At 66.2% G+C, this 19017-nt stretch overlaps 1 protein-coding gene across 1 annotated transcript in view; it reads left to right on the top strand.

Moving 5' to 3' along the window:
• The first annotated feature begins 1052 nt into the window (after positions 1 to 1052).
• MACF1 (microtubule actin crosslinking factor 1) overlaps positions 1053 to 19017 on the top strand; it is a 145647-nt gene continuing 127682 nt past the window's right edge. Inside the window, exon 1 of the mRNA XM_062593776.1 lies at positions 1053 to 1173. Within this exon, the coding sequence (XP_062449760.1) occupies positions 1080 to 1173 (94 nt within the window). The 5' untranslated portion in view covers positions 1053 to 1079. The remainder of the gene's footprint in view (positions 1174 to 19017) is intronic.

Below are 19017 nucleotides of genomic sequence, written 5' to 3'. Positions count from 1 at the left end.
CCCGCGCGCTCGCCGCGTCCCCCCCGTCCCCGGCCGGCGGGAGCCGAGGCCGCCGCTGCCCCGAGCCGCCTGCCCGCCCGCGGCGCCGGTGGGACGCGGGCAGGCGCCGAGGGCAGCAGAAGGGAGTCATGGGGGGGGGGGCAGGCTCCTTTTCGCATTGCCATGGTTACGCAGATGGATGAGCACCAGGCTGCCGGTTGCCACGGCGACGGCGAGGGGAGGGAGCGGCGCGGCCGGGCTTGGCGGGCTGTGCTGCTGCGGTGGCACAGAGCCAGGCACTGGTGGCACTGGGAGGCACTGGGAGGCACTGCTCTGTTTGCATGGGGAGCACTGGGAGGCACTGGGAGGTACTGGGAGGCACTGCCCTGTTTGCATGGGGAGCACTGGGAGGCACTGCTCTGTTTGCACAGAGGGGCACTGGGAGACACGGGGGGCACTGGGAGGCTCTGGGTGCACTGGAAGCCGCGATGGCAGTGGAGGCACTGGAAGGAAGCACTGATTGCACTGGTGGCGCTGGAATCCCAGTTATCCCTGGTGTCCTGGGAGGCACTGCTGTTACTGGGGGCCACTGGTGTCAATACTCTGGTGTCACTGGGAAGCACTGGTGTCATGGGGAAGGGCTGGAATCACTGGTGTCACTAGTGTCACTAGTGTCTCTGGGAGGCAGCGGTGGCACTAGGAGGAACTGGAATCACTGATGTCGCGGGGGGCAGCAGTGTCAGCACTGGTGTCACTGGTGTCACTGGTGTCCCTAGTGTCACGGGGGCAGCAGTGTCGCCCCTCGTGTCCCTCGTGTCCGTCGCGCTGCGCCGCCGCCGCCCGCCAGGGGTCGCGCCGGGGCCGGGGCCGAGGCCGAGGCCGGGCTCGCCGGGGCGGTGGGCGTGGCCGACCAGCGCGGTGGGCGTGGCCCCCCGGAGGGGGCGTGGCTGTGCCGCGGGGAGGGGCGGGGCGTGCCGGGGGCGGGGCGGCGCTGACAGCGGGCGGGGCCGGGGCGAGGCGAGGCGGAAACGAGCGGCGGAGCCGCGGCCTGGGCGCCCGCCGCGCCGCGCCGCGCCGGCAGCCTCCCGCCCGCCGCCGCCATGGCCGGCTACGTGCCGGGGCTGCTCCCGGCCACCCGCAGCCAGGAGAAGGAGTTCGTGCAGGCCTACGAGGACGTGCTGGAGCGCTACAAAGGTACCGGGGCGCGGAGCCCCGCCGGGGGGGGGGAGGGCGGAACCGGGGGGGCCGCTCGGCGAGCGGGGGCCGGGGTGCCCCGTCGGGGGGCTCCGGGGCGCCCCCGGTTGCGGGACGGGGTTGGGGGTCCCGGCGTGCTGGGGGTCCCGGCGCCCCCCCCACACACACCCCGCCCCCCGGTTGAGGTGCCGGGGGTCGCCCGTCGGGGTACCGGGAGATCAGGGGGTCCCAGCACCCTCTGTGTCCCCCGTCGGGGTCCTGCGGGACCTCGGTGTCTCCCGCTCGCGGTGCCCCATGTCCCCTCCTGCAGGTGCCACCGCTTCCCAGTATCCCCAGTCAGGGTGCCTCGGGACTGGGGCCCGGCGCCCCCCTCCCCCCACCCCGCTCGGGGTGTCGGGGGTCTCTGTGTCCCCCCCCATCGTCCCTCCCCTCCCTTGAGGCGCCCGACGACCCGGCACCCCCCTTCCCCGTCCCTTCCCGAGGTGCCACAAGGTCCCGGCGCCCCCGTTGGAGGAGGTGGGGCGGGGGGGCTGCGATCCGTCTCTCCCCCCCCCCCGGCGCCCCTCGGGGGAAGAGGGGCCGATGGATCCCGCGGCCGCGCCGGGGCCGGCAGTGAGTGTGCAGTTTTGCTGTAGGTGGCTCGTCGTCTCCGGGAGCTGCGTGTGTTTGTGTTATTTTTCTCCTTTTTTTTTTTTTTTTCCCCTCTCCCCGCCGTGCCGCAGCGCTAGACTTGTCTTGGAGCCCGGATTTCGGCCCCAGAGGGCTCCTCGCGCGCCGTGGCTCTGCTCCGCGAGTTTGGCAGCCAAGTCTCCCGAAACGCCGATGGCTGAGCCCGGGGCAGCCGGGCGCTCGCCAGGGACGTTTCCTTTTCCTTTTTGCATGCGGAGAAAGGGAAATAATGGATTCCCCAGCGCTGCGATTCAGGGGGGGCCACTCAGCCGTCCCCGAGGAGAGGGAAACGTGCAGCCCCCCGCTGCATTTCCCAGGGAGTGGGGAATAAAAGCCTCTCGAGGGGCATCTTGGAAAGGCGCTGAATAGCGTGACTCCGGCGTGTCCAAGTCCTTTGCAAACTTTTATTAATAAAAAGCTGCTTTGGAGTAGCTGGATCCGGTGTAGAGATGCCGAGGCTTAAGGAAGTTGCCCAGTGCGGTGGGGGGATGCCAGGGGCGGAAGGGGAACTGTGGAGTCCTCCAGCTTCTCATCCCACGCTCTCGTTTATACCACGATGCCTCGTTCCAGAAGACAAAATGAAATTACGGCGTGTCCTCCGCATGCTGTGCGCCGGCCCTGCTCGACCGCCAAAGGCTGGGCCCTCGCTCAGGTTGTAAGTGGCCTTATTTAGCAGTTCCCCTGATAAAAGAAGGCTTTTTTGGTAAAGATGAGGCTCCTTTCTGGGTTAGGTGTGTTGGCTGTTAGAAGCTGGTAGTCACCTGGAAATACCCTGCTGGATCTTGTTAGTGATGTAGGGGAAATTGGTATTTACGCTGTATAAAGACTTTTTCCTCCTACAGCTCCCTCCTCTCCCAGGCTGTTTGACCCTCCGTGAGGGCTGGGCCAGGGGATTCGGGTGTGATAAACTTGGGGTTGGTACGTGCAATGCCCCGTCTCTGCTTTCCCTTCCTGCAGCTCCTTCCACTGTGAACAGTTCAGTTTTTCCTGCCTGGAACAAGTTTTCCACTGGCTTGTCCCCTCCCCCTCTTAATCCTGTAAAAACAGGGATTTATCAGCGAAACGAAGCTGATCTCTCGGTGTTACCTGGCCTGGAAGGGGGAGCGGTGACCGTGAACGTCCCCCTGCGGAGCCGGTGACCGGCCCGCGGCCACCTCGTGCCGGGAGCCGCCGGCCCCAGCGGGAGCACAAGGACGACGCTTGACACGGCTCGAGCCGAGAACATAAATACGCACTCAAAACGCGTAGGGAAAACCTCTGTGAGTGGGGCTGTATTTAATAATAATAATAATAAGAGAGCCTTGAAAGCGAATGTGAGCGGTGGGGCCTGTGCTGCGGAGCAGGATGGGGCCGGTCTGGAGACCGCGCGGTGCCCGAGGCTCCCGGTGCCGGTGCCGTCCCTGGGCGCCCGTTCCCCGGCTGCAAACCTGCCGCAAAGCTGCAGAGCGGGGCTTGCCCGGGTGGCAGATCCCCGTGATTTTTCTTTATTTATGAAACTTCCTCTGCAAGGCAGAGGAGGAGCGCCGCTGCCGAGCGGCCGGGGTCCGGGTGCCGGGTAGGTGTTGCGCATCGCCGCGGGGCTGCTCCCGCTCCCCGGCTGGACGGGAGCACGGGGGAGGCCGTGGGCCTCCGCGTCTCTCCCGCCGCCGCCGTGCACCCAACCCCCCTCCCCACCGCGTGCGCGGAGGCGTTTGGGTCGAGCGTTCGGGGCTGACTAATGGCTCGTGCAGCGCGGGAGGTGGGAGGGCGGCGGGGGAGCCGGGGGGAGGAGGCGCAGCCCGAGCTGCGCGCCGCAGCGCTCCGCGGCCTCGGCTTTGCGGCACCCTCCGAATTCGGCTGCCCTCGGCGCCCCGGGGGAGGCTGGTCCCCTGCTGCGAGATGCTCCCAGGAGGCCGGAGCTGGCCCGGGTCGGAGAGAAGGTCCGACCGGCTGCGCGGTGCCGCCCGGCTGGAAGCCGGCGGGCGGCTCTCGGGAGGCGCGAAGCGGGGCGGTTTCGGCCGCGGTTGCTTCACGGCTCGGCTCGGCGCGTGCTGAGACGTGCCGCGCCGCAAAGCTCCCGGTGCCGCGCCTCCGAGTGCCTTGAGTAACGCCTCTGTGCCTGTCGACGCCGCGAGCTCGGAGCCGGTCCCGGGGGCCGGAGCGGGGACGAAGGGTCTGGTGCGGCCGCCCGCCGCTTTGCCGCTTCGGCCTCGGCTGCACGCGGAGAGCACGGGTCGTGTTTTCCCTGTTCAGAGCGTTTTAAACGTTAACCAGTCGGTGAAATCCTTGCTTTTAGATAGTCAGCTCTTTTGGGGGTTGAGATTAGAAATCTGGAGCTCTGGTGTCAGGAAAGCCGGTGTTTTTCCCCCGTGGCTTTCTCTTCCTTCTCCGTGGTTCCTTGCATGTTGCTCTCTCGTTGCTTCCGATCCCGCGGGGCTTCTGTGCGGCAGCCGACGCCGCGGCCCCCGTCGCGGCCAGCACGCCTTTGCTCCCGGCTGGAAGGAGCCTGGCGCTGTTCTTGGAGCGTGCCGAAGCTGCGTCGGCCTGCCCGTGCGTGCGTGCTCGCACGGGGACAGCCGGGGATGGCTTGTCCCCTTGGCCTCCTGCGTTGAGGCGGACCAGAGGAGTCTCCGAGAAGGAGAGGAGATGCAGCATCTCTGTTCACAGGAGCCAGAGCAGGTCTTCGCCTCGTTGGACCTCGTGGGACGGAGCCTGTCTCTCAGCTGTCCTGGCCTTGCCCATCTCTCTCTCTTTTCTTTTCCTTCATTGCATCTTGTCCTCTGCTATAAGAACGGTAACTGCAGGTGCCACGTCTGGGAGACCCCCGCCCTGGCGTGGTGCCGCCAGCCCGTTTGCCCAGCCCCTGGCTCCTGGCAGAACAGCTTTGCCCGCTTAGCCGCACGTAGCCGTCTCCTGACGCAGGGTAGCAGCCGTTGCGATTCCATCCTGCAAAGATAAACATCATTCCTTTGCGGTGATGAGCGGGGCTGCGCAGGCCTTCTGGAGCCGGGACGTGCTCCGGTGGGCCCGACAGCGTGCCGATGGCTCCTCGCGGGGGGGAGAGGAAGCCCTTCTTCCTCTTCATCACGCGGGCAGAGCGTGGAGGGGAGCTGGCTGAGCGCTGACGCTGGAGCTGAGGTTGCTCCACTGCCCTGACAAGTGTGCGGGGAAGCCGGGCTGAAAGCTGCTTTCCGCGGCGGGGGCGGCTCTGGCGTGCTCCGGTGCCGGGCTGCGCGTGGGAGACCTGGCTTGCCGGTGCTGAGAGTACCGTAAAGCTCAGGAGGCTTCGTGGGGGAGCCGCTGCGCTCGGGCTGTTCCCTGGATCGGGGTGGCTGCCGTGGAAGGCTGGACACGAGCATCTCTGCAGCTTTTTCTTTTAGCCGAGGTGGAACTCAAGCCCGTGGTGGAAGATACTGTTTTGCTTGTATTTGTTTTGGCCAGGAGGGGAGTGAAGCCGGTGTTTCTGGGGTGTTGGGATCCACCCTGCCTCGCCTCTCCGGGTTTCTGCTGCCTTTGCAGTCGAATCATTGTCATCTTAAGCATGTGATGATGTCTCCTGAGCTCATCTCCTCCTCATGCTGTCAGCGCTTGGAGTAGGCTCGCTTTGCCAAAAGGCACATGGTTTCCCTCCTCAAAGCTTGCTCGTCTTTGAGTCACAAAACCAGTTTAACGTGGATGGAAGTGGATAAAATTGTCATTGTCTTCGTGTTGCCCCAATAGCAAACCATGACCTTGGTTCCAGGAGCTGGACGAGCTCCTGAGTTCTTCTTTGGGGGTCATCCTGGGGCTGTTGCCTTTTTTTTCAGTCTTGTCTTTGTTTTTGTGCAATTTCTGGGAAAACTGCCACTTCTGGTGCAGAGAGAAAAGGCGCCGGGGGGTGGGGTTGGGGGTGCCTGCCTGAGCTGGCCGTGCTCCCCGCTGGTCCCTGCCGTGTTTGCTCTTTGGCATGGGCAGCAGGTAGCCATGGTGTGACTCACGCTGGGAGTGGAAGGTGCTTTGCCAGTAGCTAATGCAGAAAGTCTTTGATCTTGTTTCAGTGGCAGATTTAAGAGATTTTTCTGGAGACCTGAGTGTTCAGAAGACGGCTCGCGTTGTTTCATCGCTCCCTTTTTAGGTGGCACAGCATTGTTTGTATGAATTCACGTCAGGCCTTTTCCTTTTCAGCTCACACTTCGGGGTAAGAATGAAATCTTTGACCTCTGTCTGCTGGTTTCTGGCCAATCTCCTTTCCAGACGAGTGCCATTTGTGTCAACTAAGTTTAGACTGTTCTGGACATACCGTGGCTGATGCCAGCATGAAGAAATCACTCCAGCCTTCTAGGGGAAGTATAAAAAGAGTATATATATATATTTTTTTTGCTGACTCCTGGAAGTGTCATAACACCATTGTTTGAATACCAAGGTGATAGGTCCCTTTATACACACCTAAAACGGATAAATCCAGCTGGTGGAAACAGCAGGAGACTTCAGTTTCCGGTTTCTGCTTTCTTTGTAAGGCTCGGGGTGAGACGTGGTGGGGGGGAGGCTCCTCTGGACCACGGCTGTGGCTGCTGGTGCCCAGCAGATAGGGAGCAGGAGCAGCGCTGGTTGGAGCAGGGGTCAGCAGCAGGAATGATGCTGCTGGGAGAAGGCAGCAGGGACCCTGATAAGGGACCCCAAGAGCTCCTGTCCCTTTTGGGTGAAGTCTGTAGCCCTTCCCAGGGCCGCCACGGCTCTGGTTACCCCGGCGAGTGAGGGGGGCAGCGGGATGGGACCAGGTGCTGCCGCCAAGCTGGGTTCCTGTATGGGGCAGTGTTTCCCTGCCAGCTGGAGCACAAGTGGCCAAGCGCCGGAGCGGAGACGAGCGCGGGCCAGGAGCACCGGTGGGAGAGCAGGAGACCGCAGCAGGGGAGGATACGCTGGGCGGTGCCCAAATCCCCTTGGCCGCCCTCTGAAACCTCTGCTGAGCCCTTAGGTGCTCCAGGAAAGCCCTCTTGCTTCTTCCGTTGCGTGTTGGGTGGAACTGCAGCCTTTCTCGCAGCTTGAAGGTGCTTTGGCCGCTCTTCCAGGCCGCTTTTGTGCGGCGCTGGTATAGTTCAGCGCGGGTGGTTAGCGCTGCGGCAGCGTCGGGCTCCCCGGACCCAGGGCGCCCCGGAGCCTGGGCTCGCGCTCGCGGGCTCGGAGTGCGGCAGGGTCCGTGATCCGGCTGCGGCGAGGTCGCCGAACCCGTCCGCAGGCGCGTCCGCCGCGGAGGCCGCCGCGTGGGTAAACAGAGTTCTTGGCTCCGTCCGGCTCGGGTCGGCGCGGCGCCCCGGGGATGCGGCGCAGGGCTCAGCGCGGCGCCGTGCAGCGGGCGCTTGATTCCCTGCGCCGAGAGGAGCCTCCATCTCCTGACGGCGAGCCTTCCCCGCGGCTTGTTTGCCCTCCAAGCAGCCGGGAAATCACTGCACCTCCCGTGACTGGCGTGACGTGGGTCGCTCTGGAGGAATGAAGAACTTCTTGAAGCGGCAGCGTGACTGCCGGGGATGAGGGTTGCGTCACTGCCAGCCCACAGCCGCTCCGCCGCGGCTTCGCGGGAGGCAGGCTCCCCTCTTCCCACCCCTGCGCCCCGCCAGGGCGAGGAGCAGAGTCACCGCGAGGTGCCCTGCCCCTCGGCGTTCAGGGAGCTTCAGAAATCGCAAAGCGGGGGCCGAAACGAAGGCTTCTGGGAGCAGTTTGGGGCGAGATGATCCCGGCCTCTGCTGCAGGGCCAGGCTTCTCCTTGGGTAGCTGTGCTGGGTGGGTGCTGGGGACACCCTGGGGACAGCCTGGCAGTGCCCAGCTCCCCGGGGATGACAGGTCACCTTTGGCTTTGGCTTGCTTTCCCTGTCCCAAGGGCTCTGATGGGGTGGGAATGGCCAGAGGCAGCGTGGGTTGACTCCGTCCTGGGAAGGAGTCTTGGAGGACACACGTGTCCTCGTTAATGTTCCCCGGGATCATTTCTGCGAGCAGCCTCGCAGCTGGACAGCAGACAAGATCTGACGGCCCTTGTAGGACGGGGTTGGCGGATGCGTGATGCACCCCGCGCTTGTCTCGAGAGGTCCTCAAAACGGCGCAGGGGCCCGGGTGTATCGGGGAGGCGCTCGGGACGGTGTTGCGGGTGTTGGGACCGGTCTCCTCGAGCCCCGCGCCGGGCTCGCGTCCCACCTGCCTCGCCGTCCGCTCCTCTCGGCACCTTGGCTCCGCTTGCCCGGCCAAGCGCCGCGGCCGGCTCCCGCCCGACGCCAGCCGCCTTTTCCAGGGCGGATGAAGCAAGCGCCGCCCCGGGGCCAAGGCGGTGCCGGGGCGCGGAGGCGCGGCGGCGGGTGTAATGGCGGCGCGAGCTCGCCCCTGGGCTGGGAAAGCGGTGGGAGCTGTAATTACCGGGGCCGGTCGCGGCGTGCACGGCGGAGGCTGGCGCTGCGCTCGCCCACCCGCCCGCCCGGCGCCGCGGCCGGGGAGCGTTGCGCGGGTCGCCCGGGCCGAGGGCGGGATGGGAGGGCACCCGCTGTCCCGCGGGCAGGGCGCAGGAGCGAGGCGATGCCGTACAGGCCCCCGTCCTCGGCACGAGGAGCTTTGCTGGCGTCCGGGGGAGCCGGGCTCGCGGCGTCGCTGCCCGATGCCGACCTTGAGCCGTGCCTTTCCTTCCCGGCGCTCCGTCTCGAGGCCGGCTCGGAGCTCCGGGTGTGACCGCTCAGCGCTGCCCCGGCTGCTGGGGCGGCTCGCGGGCCGGGCTCGCTGCCGGAGGTGCTCGAAGGGCTCCGGGTCGCAGAGGGAGAGCTCCGAAGCGGAGGTCCCCCGGCCAGCGCCCTTTCCAGCAGGCAGCGTTCGCGGAGTGCAGAGGATGTTTGCGTTAATCAGCTGGGAAGTTTCCTTCCCAAGCCCAAGTGGTGGATTTTTTGCCTATGTGGACAAATTCCACCAGGCTGGGGGACAGGGGAGGGAGAGCCTTCGGCCTCGACTTCCCGAGGGATGGGGCTGGGAGCGTGGACGACCGTGCTTAGCGCATGCCTGGCCGCAGGCACGGCGAGGCAGGACCCAGGGTGCGATCCCTGCGTCCGTGTCGGGTCAGCCTCGTGATTCCTGGGGGAGAGGCGCCGGAGGAGGCTTCGGGTGGGAAGCGGAGCGCCGTTCCTGGCGCGAGGGGCAGGAGGACGGACTCGCTCTGCCCCGCGCCCTCTCCCCTATGGGAGCGGGGGTACGAGCAGGCTCGGCAGGCGCAAAGAGGGAGCCTGGGTCGGACAAGTCCGCCTGCGGGTCGGGGAAACGCGCTGCCCGCAAGGAGGCAGCTCGGGCTTGCGCGCCGTCCCTGCAGGCCCCGCTCCGCCAGGTCCGATCTGTCCTGTAATTTCCCCTGTTTATCAGAGATTTGGATCAGTTAGCTCTGGGCTGCTGGCCGGGCTCCGAGAGGGCACGATTACTTCTCTCTTGTTGTTGTTGTTGTTGTTTCCGTGTGAATGAAATGTTGCTGCCTTTCCAGTTTTCATTTCCTGTTTGATCCCATTTCCCTCCAGTGAGGTCGAAATTGCCTGCTGAAAAGCATCGGGGCCAAAGCCGTTTGGAGCGCGGCTCCTGGTCCCACCCGGCGACCGAGGGTGGCGGGGCGTCTTTGTGCAATGCTGGAGAAGCCTCGTCAGCCTCCTGTGCGGGTTTTGCACCCTGCTAGCTTCTCCGTTGGTCGTCTCCTCCCACCGCTTTTGCTTTTGCAGAGCTCCGGGGCTGCAGCAGCAGCCTGGTGGGGAGCAAAGCGGTGGCACAGGTGGGAGCAGAGCCAGGTCTCCCGCGTCCCCCTCCTGCACCTCGCTCCCAAGGTCTGGCTTTGCTTCGGTTCCCGTCGTCTCCCTCCGGCTGGCTGCTGCTTCCCCCTTGCCGTTGCTGCTGCAGAGCCCTGGAGCTGTTGTCCCTCTCTTTCCTTTGGCCCAAATGGGAAATTTATGCTGACTTCTAGTCGTGTCAGTTAAGGGTATAGCTTCTGTCTTTGTTTTCATTAAAACTGGTAAAAGGTCCGTGGTAGATTACAGCCCTAGCAATTCAGCAGTGCTTTGCTTTTTTTTTTCCTCTCTTTTTTTTTTGCCTCCAGGAAACCATGTGCAAGGGCTCCTTTGCCAGGGAAACTTGCACTGACCTTGGGCAGTTTCGCCGTCCTGCTGAAAGCGCACGGGCAGGAGGGAGAAGCAGCTCTTGGTGCCGACGAGGCCCAGGCCGTGCCCGTGAGCCGTGCCGCCCTCCCGGCGCGCGGCCCTTCCCTCGCGCCGGCCCGGGGCAGGCGTTCCCGCGCCACGAGCCCGCCGGCGCGGCTCTGCAGGGATGAACGAGTCCCGAGCTGCGGGCTCGTTCCCGGTCGCTGCCGCAGGGTTGCGTGTCTTTGCCCTTGATGCAGAAGAAGTCCTTGGCACGGTGCGAACTCCGGGCCTTTTCCCCGGAAGCGGAGCGCCGGTGATGCTGCGAGCGGGGCAGGAGCAGCGCGTTCCCGCAGCAGCGCGTTCCCGCAGCGCGTTTCTCGCGCGCGGTGGGACCTGTGCGCGTGGCAGGGGGTTAAACCCAAGGGGGGCACTGCCTCGCGAGCCCCGCGGCGGTGGCGGCACCCGCGCGAAAGGCTTCGTCGCGAGCGGCTCCGGACGCGGCACGTGGCGATATTTCATCCTCTCCGGCTGTTTCGGATGCCTTCGATTCCCCATGCAAAGGGCAGTTGTTGAGCTGGGAGATGTTGGGATTCCTCGGCGAGGCCGACAGCTGGGCGCACGGTAGCGGCCGCGGGAGCCGCGGGCTCCCGGCGCCCCTCGTCCCCCCGCGGGCTCTCCCGCCCGGGGCGCGCAGGTGGTCCATGCACGCGGGACCGACCGCGGTTTTCGGAAGCCAGCTGGAGCGATCCTTCCCGGGCCGGGAATTCCAGGCGTTCCCCGGCAGAGAGGGAGCCGGGATGCTTGAGAACGGGTCTGGCAGGCGTCGGACCTGCTGTGCCTTAACCCCGTCCGGCCTGGAGCAGAGCGAGCGCCCAGCACCACGCGCGGCGTGCGGGAAGGTTCCCTCAGCTGGGAAGCGAGAGCAGCGCGAAGGACTGGGAGGAACTGGATGTTCTGCTCTCGCTCCTCTCCCGTGCCGCGGAAGCGGTTGGACCGTGTCCGTCCATCCGGCTGTCCCAGCTCTCCTAGCTGCCACGTGCTGGAGCAGCCGGCGTCTCCCCTGGGGCGAGGGAGGTGCCGAAAGCTTTTCTCCCTGTCGTGGGGGTTCGGCGCGGGAACTGGTGGGGCGGGACGGGGACGGCCGAGGGGACGAGCATCTCCGTGCCCGCTTTACGGGTGAGCGCCGCGAGGACCGGGCCGGGTGCTGAGCGCCCCGCGGCTCGCGCCGCCCCGGCACGGGAAGGCTCCCGGCGGTCGTTCCCGCGAGTCCCTGACCTACTTTTCTCCTTACGACGGGCGCGCTTGCGAGCGGGGGCCGGCGGGAGGACACCCAAACCTCCCTGGAAGTTTAGAGTTACTTTTATCATTCTGGCGGTACAAAGTTGACGTGGTTGCCAGGGTCCCGGAGAAAAGCGAGCCGAGGGCGCGGGGCGAGGGTGGGAGCCAGGGCTCGGCCCGGGTCATCGATAGCGGCGGCCGAGGCGGTGGCGTCGCTCTCCCCTCCCGGGCCGCTAATTGTAATTTTACAGGAGTAGGCGTCTGCCGGCCTCGTCGGGCGGCGAGCCGGGTCGCGTCTGATCCTTCCCCTTCGCCGGGAAGCGGGGGGATGAGGATGAACGCCGCGGGGCCGCCTCCCAGCCGGCTCCCGCTTTCGGCGCCTGAGCCGAATGACGGCCGGGAAGGGGCTCGAGGGGAGGCTGGACGGCGGCGGTGAATCCCGCCGACGTCCCCGCGGCGCTGCGTCTCCTTCCCTCCCTTCCCCGGCGCGGCGGCGGCGGTGGCGGCAGCCCCCCTTTGTCAGCAAGAAGCTGTTTTTTCAGAGGAAAATTCCATTGCGCTATTTTTAGCGGTGACAACTTGGCTTCTTGCGACGACTTTATTTTGCTTCTCGCCCCGCGGGGAGGCAAACAGGGGAGCGCTCCGGGGAGCCGCCGCGGGAAGGCCACCGGGTTTTTCCCGGCCGGGTCTGGGGCAGGCGAAGCGCTCCTGGCCGCGGCCGCCCGGCAGCGGATATAAATTTCCGGCGCAGCCCGTCCGTGGCTGTTCCGCCTGGCCGCTCCCGAGCAATCGGATCTGCTCGCTCTCACCGCGATGAATTAATTTCCTCCCGCGCCGCTGCGGATCGATAAATCCAGCCGGGGCTCGGGGCAGCTTCGTGCTGTGCAGCAGGTCCTAGAAACCTGCATCGCCGGAGGCCGGGCTGCGGCGGGGACCGAGCCGCGCGGGGCTGCGCTTGTCCCCTTCCGTCCCCAGAGCTTCTCGGCCCTTCCTCCTTCGCCTGGGAAGCAGTTTGGAGAAGCTCCCGGAGGCCCGCAGCGTTCGGATCTGCTCTCTCTCGTCCTCTTCCCCGTGGGCCAGGAAGCCTTTGTGGTTCTCGCCGAACCCTGGAAGATGCTTCCTCCTCCTGTGCCCCATCTCGGACAGCCCAGGCTTCGGGTCTGTGTCCCCCGAGGAGGCACTGGGACAAATCGGGGCGCAGAGACCCGCTTGGGGCTCGCTCTTACGTGAGGAAATGCAAAGCGCTGCCGGCTCCCGTGCCTTTGGCGGCTCTTGCCCTGTCCTCGGCGGTGGGTGCGCGTCCGCCTCCGGCACCTCTAGAGGTGGTTACCTGGGTGCTGCGGGAGACGGCGCGCGCTTGGTGCCTTTTGCCCGGCGTGGTCCGGTCCTCGGCGCAGCGGGCCGCTGAGACGCCTGCCCGGAGCCTCCCCGCCGTCCTCGTGTCCCGTACGGCCGTGCCGCGGAGAGCCGGGCCGGCGGGACCCGCCGAGCGGCGCGTGCCCTGGCAGAATGCCTGCGCTCGAGCGGGAAGGTCCAGGGCACCACGAGCCGCTGGCCGAAGGCTGTAAAAATCCCTCGTCCGGCTAGCCGCGAGGTCGGGAGCCCGCTGGGGGCCTTCTCCTTTCTGTGCCTGCGTGGTGGAGATGGGCCATGGGCCTCTCCCGTCCTCTGCTTTCGGAGCCAGAGGGATCAGGTGGTTCAAGGCCCGGGCACCTGGCACCTGCTTCGCTCGCTGCCGCCGCCGTCCCCGGAGGAGCAATTTGGGCTCTTGGGTTCCCAGGCAGGCAGCTGTCGGGAGCAAACGCGGCAGCTGGCCTTTGGGATTCGTCACGTCGGAAAAGAAACCGATCCGCCCGCGCCGGCCTCTGGAGAGGCGCGCGTCCGTCTCCGAGCAGCGCCGCCGCCGGCCCGGCCGTCCTCCGAGCGCGGCCGGAAAGCCCGGGCGGAGGAGCCCCGCGCGGGTCCGGGCCGCGGCGGGGAGGAGGGCTGCTGCCGGGAATTACTCCCGCGCCGCCGGCAGCGCGTCGCGCACGAAGATGAGGAACGGCCCGGGCTCCTTCGGCGAGGAACGCGTTTGTGCCGCGTTTGTAGCTCCTCGGGAAACGCTGGCGCGCTCGCGGGCGCGATGGTGCCGTCGCGCCGAGCGGGGCCTCGTCCCTGCCGGGGGGAGCCCGCCGCAGCGCCCCTCGGCAGGCGGGCAGGTCCTTCGGGGCGCCGGGCTCCAGGCCTCGCTCGAACGCTTTTTGGAAAGGAGCTGGAGCAGGATAAAAGCGCGGTAAGCCAGGGCGAAGAGCACGTTGCAACGCCGCTCCTTCCTCTACCTCGGAGCAGCCGGTTACTCCCAGCGCCGGGGGCGGCAACGCTGAGCAAGCAGCGACGGCATCGCCTCCCGGAGCGGAGCCCGGCCCGGCCGGTCCCGGGAACGCCGTCTACCTCGGGCCGTGCCAGCGCGCGCGGCCCCCGGGCAGCGAGCTCCTCGGCCTCGGGGGGTTTGCTGAAGTCGGCTGCGAGCGCTGACGAGCGATCAGTCATCTCCACGGAGAGCCGTGTAGGAGGCTGCAAGAGCGAGCAGGCTCCGGGGAGGAGTGGGAGGCTCCCGAGCGCGGCAGAGCCGGTGCGAGGAGCCGGGGAGCTGGGTGGGAGCAGGCACCGGAGAGGGGCACCGCGGGGCGGTGGGTGCCCCCGGCCCGTCACCCCGCGCGGGGCAGCTTCGGCCCCGGCCGCGGCTCCCGGCCCTGCTCCTCCGCAGCCGTGCCTCTTGCTGCGCCTGGGCTCCTGGCAGTGGCTTATTTGGCTTCTGCTTGCATTACCTTATTATTATTTTTTTAATTTGACAAAAATCCCATTAAATTCCCCATGGATATGCGTTGCACTGCAGGGCAGTTATGGACGGGGAATGTGCAGCACTCGACCGCGTTCCTCTTGGATCGCTCTGGGCTGCCTTCTGCTGCCAGAAATTCCTTTAAAACAAGTAAATCTCCTTGTTGGTTTTGTAACTCTTCCACCGTTTGCGCGGGGGAGTGCAGGTCCCTGCGAGCACGTGGTGAGCACGGGGCCTCGGTGCGTGCCCGGCGCCGAGGCGGGCGAGGAGCTCGGCTCACGTGGCTCTCGCGTAGCCCGTTTCTCCAGCGCTTCGTAGGACTGGTCTCGTGGCTGCTTCCCGGTTGGTGTCTGGGTTTCAGAGCCGCTGGGGTGGCTTTCCTGTGGTCCCCCTGGGAGACCCGTGGGGTCTGCCTACTAACTGCCTTTTCCCTCTCCTCGAGTTTCTGGTGTGCGCCTTCTCAAGCCTGTTGGACATTTTTGTTCCCCTCCCGGTTTCCTCATCAGTCAAATGTGCTCCTTGCCTGAAATATCCCCAGGACATACAATCCCTGAAACCTAAAGCGTGGGGCTGGGAGGGGGCGAGGTGCCGGGGCGGTGGGAGCCGAGCGCCGGGCGCGCAACGCTCCCTGGCTCCCGGCTAATTTGCAAAAAGGGGGGTGGCTTGGGCCCTGGGAGGTTTTCAGGCACTTCATCAAATAAGGAAGCACAAAAGGCCCCGTGCAGCCGGGCTCTTCGGCCGAGAGCGCTGCGGAGGGTGGTCAAAGTGCAACCGTCGCGCGGCGCCGGGGCGCGGTGCCGCTCGCCTTCCCCGATGCCGCCCGGCTGCCGCCCGGCAGGAAGATGAACTCGGAGAAATACAAGAAGTTCCTGGACGGGCTCAGCAACCTGAAAGGTATTTAGAGCCCTTCTCAGGGGCGTCCGAGCCGCGGGCAAGGCGAAACGGAGGACGGGAGGAGGACGGGAGCAAGTTTGGGGGCATCCCGGGGGCTCCTGCGTCTCTCCTGAGCCTCTGGCAGAGTCCTAGCACTTGCAGCCGATCGGGAAACAGCTCCCCAGGGAGACCGAGGAATAGCTGGCTTTCCATGGAGGCAGCTGCAGCAGCAAGGAGAGGTCTTTGCTTTTCATGTTTTTACCGGTTTGGCTTTTATTTGGACTTTCAGCAGTGTGCGCGAGTGCAAAGCGATCCGTGTGGCAATGGTTAACCCGGCCCGGCAAGCTGCGCGGGAGGTGGGAGCCTCTTCGCAAACAGCAGTTGAGCAAAGCGCTGGAAATCCAAATCGGCCCTCGCGGGGGGCTCGCTCGCCTCGCCTGGAGGGGGTTTCGCCTCCTGGGCTCCCCTCGCCTCTGCTGCTCCCCGGGGAGCTGCTTGACCCGGGACCTGCCAGGTGGCCGGCGGCAGCCGCGGCGCCGGCCAGGGGAGCAGCCGGGCTGCGGGCAGAGGCACGGGGAGGGCAGCAGGGTGGCCCTGCCTGCCCAGGGCTCCCTGGCAGCAGGGACCGGAGGCCGATCCTGGGATTCGGGAGGGATCCCGTGGCTTTTCTTCTAGCGCTTTGTTTAGGCTCGACTCCTCCACCCAAAGCATCTCGCAGGTTGCATCTCGCTCTCGGGTTGCAGTACAGCCCAGGCACTTCCCCTGGCTGCCTCTTCCCCCGGCGAGGGCTGCCAGGGCCGGATCGGCCAGCTCTTGGGATTCCAGGATGCTCCTTTCCCCCCCTGCCCTGCTGCCACAGGAGCCTTTTGCTTGGAGACTCCCGGTTGGCCTCATGCTGCAGGGGATGTTGCTCCCGCTCAGCCCTCGCCGGGCTCCGGCAGTGGGGCGGGAATCTGGCCCGTGGGCCGGGAGCGCTGAGCAGAGCGCTGCGGACAGGCTTTGGGATTTGCCTGCTGGATGGAAGGCGCCAGTGGAGAGGAAAGGGAAGGAAAAAGCCCCCAGGATGCTGTTGTCCGTCATCTAAAAACGTTCACATCGACTCCCCCCGGCTTTTGCAGCCCTTCCTCCGTGCAGCTGGGCTTCACCAGCTGATCCTGGCGTCTAACAAAGGTGAATCAATTCAATGTTTAATTCAGCAGCGAGCCGAGGGAGCTGTCGTCGGCACGGCTGGCCGGCTCCCCGCCCGCCTCGGGAAAGGGTTAACCGCGGGCTGCTCTGGGGCTGACAGCTGCCTGAGTTACAGTGGCCGCGAGCAATATAATTCACTTTCTTACGCTGGCGCGGTGTCCTTCATAAATTTTTTCGGCAGCCTCGCTGCAGCTGGCACCGGGAATCAATGTGAAAGGAGCCTCGTGCCGCTGGGCCGGACCGGACCAACCGCCTGGTGCCGGTGCCCCTGCACCGGGGCAGCCGGAGCAGCGCCGGCCCCGGGCTCGGCCCCGGGCACGCGCCGGGGCTGGGATGGAGGCAGGAGCCCGGGGCGTTCGAGCAGGGATGCTCGGGGCGCTTGCTCGTTCCGCGGCTGCTGCTTGGGCACGTGGTCATCGCGTGGGTGCGAAAACACGGGTGGCGAAGGCTTGCGCCCCCATCTAGGCGGCAGGGAGGGGAAAGGAGGAGGACGAAGGTCTGAAGGATCCAGCGGGAAGGCGAGAGGGCCCTTTGCGCGGCCGCAGTCGGCTTTTTTGGGGGGGCTGTTGGAGGGTTCCCCGGCGGCGCGGGGGCGCCGAGGAGGTTGGCGGTGGTTGCCTGCTTGGGTGAGGCCGTCCGTGCCGTGCCTCTTGCCGCGAGGTTTCGCCGCTGGCCGTAGCGGCGCGCGGTCCTGGGTGCCGAAAGCCGCCCGGCCGCGCTCCCGGCTGGCTGCAGCCTTGGCCGCAGCCGGTGCGAAGCGAGGGCTCGCTGCCGGAGAGGCTTCTTCGCCCGGCCGCCCCTTCTCCCCCCGCCGCCGCCGCCGTCTCTGTTCATCTCCCCCGGGAGGCAGCGGCAGCGGCGGATATTGGAGCTGGGGCCGTTTCGTGTGTAAATGGCCGTGCGAGCGCGGTCCCCGGACCCCCGGCAAGCCGCCGGCGCCTGGCGAGGAGCCCGGCCGCCCCGCGCGCGGGGGCCGTGCCGGGGGGTCGCTGCCCCTCCGGGCCGGCCGGGGCCTCTTCCCCCCGCGCCGGCTTCGGAGCCGCCGGTGGAGGGGAAAGGGTTTTTCCTTTAATTCCTGGCTTTGCTCCGGAGCTGCAGGTCGTTTTGGGGGTGGATGAGGTAATATAGGTCACCCAGCCTTTCCTGAAAGTTTCCTGTCTCGAGTTTCCCGGGGCAGCAGACTGTCACGGCCCCGAGGTGACGAGAGCCTTGGGCCCGGCTCAGGAAACCCGGTTGATTACAAATTTATTGCCGGGTTAATTTTATCCCCGGCATGAGGAAGGATGGTTTCGCTTTCTCTGAAGTTTGTTGTTTACTTGGCGCCCAGATAAAATTCAGCGTCTTGTGGGCCTCCTCCAGGGTGCTTGGGCTAATCTCCGTGCTGCATCTGACCTTGGCATCGCCACGTGCTTCCCCGGGGCGGCAGAGCTCTGTTTTTTTTAAAAAAATTATTTTTTTCCCCCCACTAAGGCCAGGCATCCTGGAGCGGGTCACCCGGGCGCCTCGCGGTCCCCGTGGCAGCTCCACCGGCCGCGGGGAAGGTGCCCCGTTCCCGTCCCCGTTGCTTTCGGGCCGTCACGTGGCGGCTTCCCGGGACCGGCCCAGGTGGCCGCGGGCGATAAGGGAGGGGAGCCGCGATCCGGGCTCGCTGCCGTGGGTGGGGGCCCCCCGCATCCGGGTTCCGGCAAGAGCCGGGCGATGCCCGGTGAATTCACGGCTCTCCCGGCACGACCTCCTTGGGGCCAGGGATGGTTTTGGCTCCGGCAAGGTCCCGCTGAGCCCTCGTGGGCACGTCCTCCGGGCTGGCGGGAGCCAGCGCCCGTCCCCGGTGTGCGGGGCTGCACCGGTGCTCTAACAAAGAGGCAAAGAAACGCTACCCGCTGGATGATTTAATTTGTTTTTTAAAGGGGATTAAGTTTCTCTGCGGGAGAGTGGGTCTCGAGGGAACAGAGGTTTCAGATCCCGGCCCTCCCCCTCCTCTTTTTAATCCCAAATTCTCCCTCTCCGCTGCCACCCTTCGAGGCTCGCTGCGGCAAGGAGCCGGCCCCGAAACGGTGTTGGGAGCGCGGCCCCGGCTTCTGGGCACGTTCACGCTCCCGGAGAGCGAGCGCGGGAAGACCGGGGCTTCCCGTGCCGGTGGGACGCGGCGTGGGAGCCCCCGCCGCTCCCAGTGCCCGGCACGAGGGCAGCGGGCTGCTCCTCAGCCCCTTCCCGTCCGCGGGCGCCCGCGGCAGCGCGTCCAGGAATTGTTTGCCTTCCTCTGGGAAGCGGCCGCTGTCCAAACAGCTCCTGGTGACACCCGCGCGGCAGCCGGGGCAGGAAGCGAAGGCGGGGGGCCGCGTCCAGACCCCGCGGAGGCGCCGGAGCGGAGCGCTGCCGGCTGATTCGGTCGCGGGAAGAGCTCGGGGTTTCCTGCTCCCCATCCCCGCCGGAGCGCCCCGGTTCCCTTCGCAGCTCCGGGGCCGAGAGCTCGAGCTCCCGTCTTTCCTGGAAGCGTGCTCGGAGGAGCGTGGGGCTTTCCAGGGTGCTGGGTCCAGGTGGGCTCGTGGAGCATCCCATCTGCTCGCCAGCCTCGCTGCTGCCGTCTCCCATCCCGGGTCTCCCATCCCGGCGCTAATCAGGTTTCGCCCTGCTTAGCTGGGGAGAGCTAATGAGATCACAGCGCAGGGCTGTCTGCCCGCCCCCGTTTACGGGCTCCCTTGCTCCTTTCTTTTTGACCTCTTTTTATTTATTATTTATTTTCATTTATTTAAGGTAGGGCTTTGGATGTGGCGCGCCTGGAGCGGGCTCGTGGTTTGCCACCGCTTTGCCGGGCTGTGCCGGGGTGCCGGCCGGGGCGGTGGAAGGGCTCAGTGAAGCCACCCATGGGGACAAAGTTTCTGCCAGCTTGCTGTCGGCTGGTCTCTTCCGTGGGGT

Source organism: Rhea pennata, chromosome 23 (assembly GCF_028389875.1).
Source record: "Rhea pennata isolate bPtePen1 chromosome 23, bPtePen1.pri, whole genome shotgun sequence".
NCBI lineage: Eukaryota > Metazoa > Chordata > Aves > Rheiformes > Rheidae > Rhea > Rhea pennata.
This window is presented reverse-complemented; position numbering and strand designations above follow the sequence as displayed.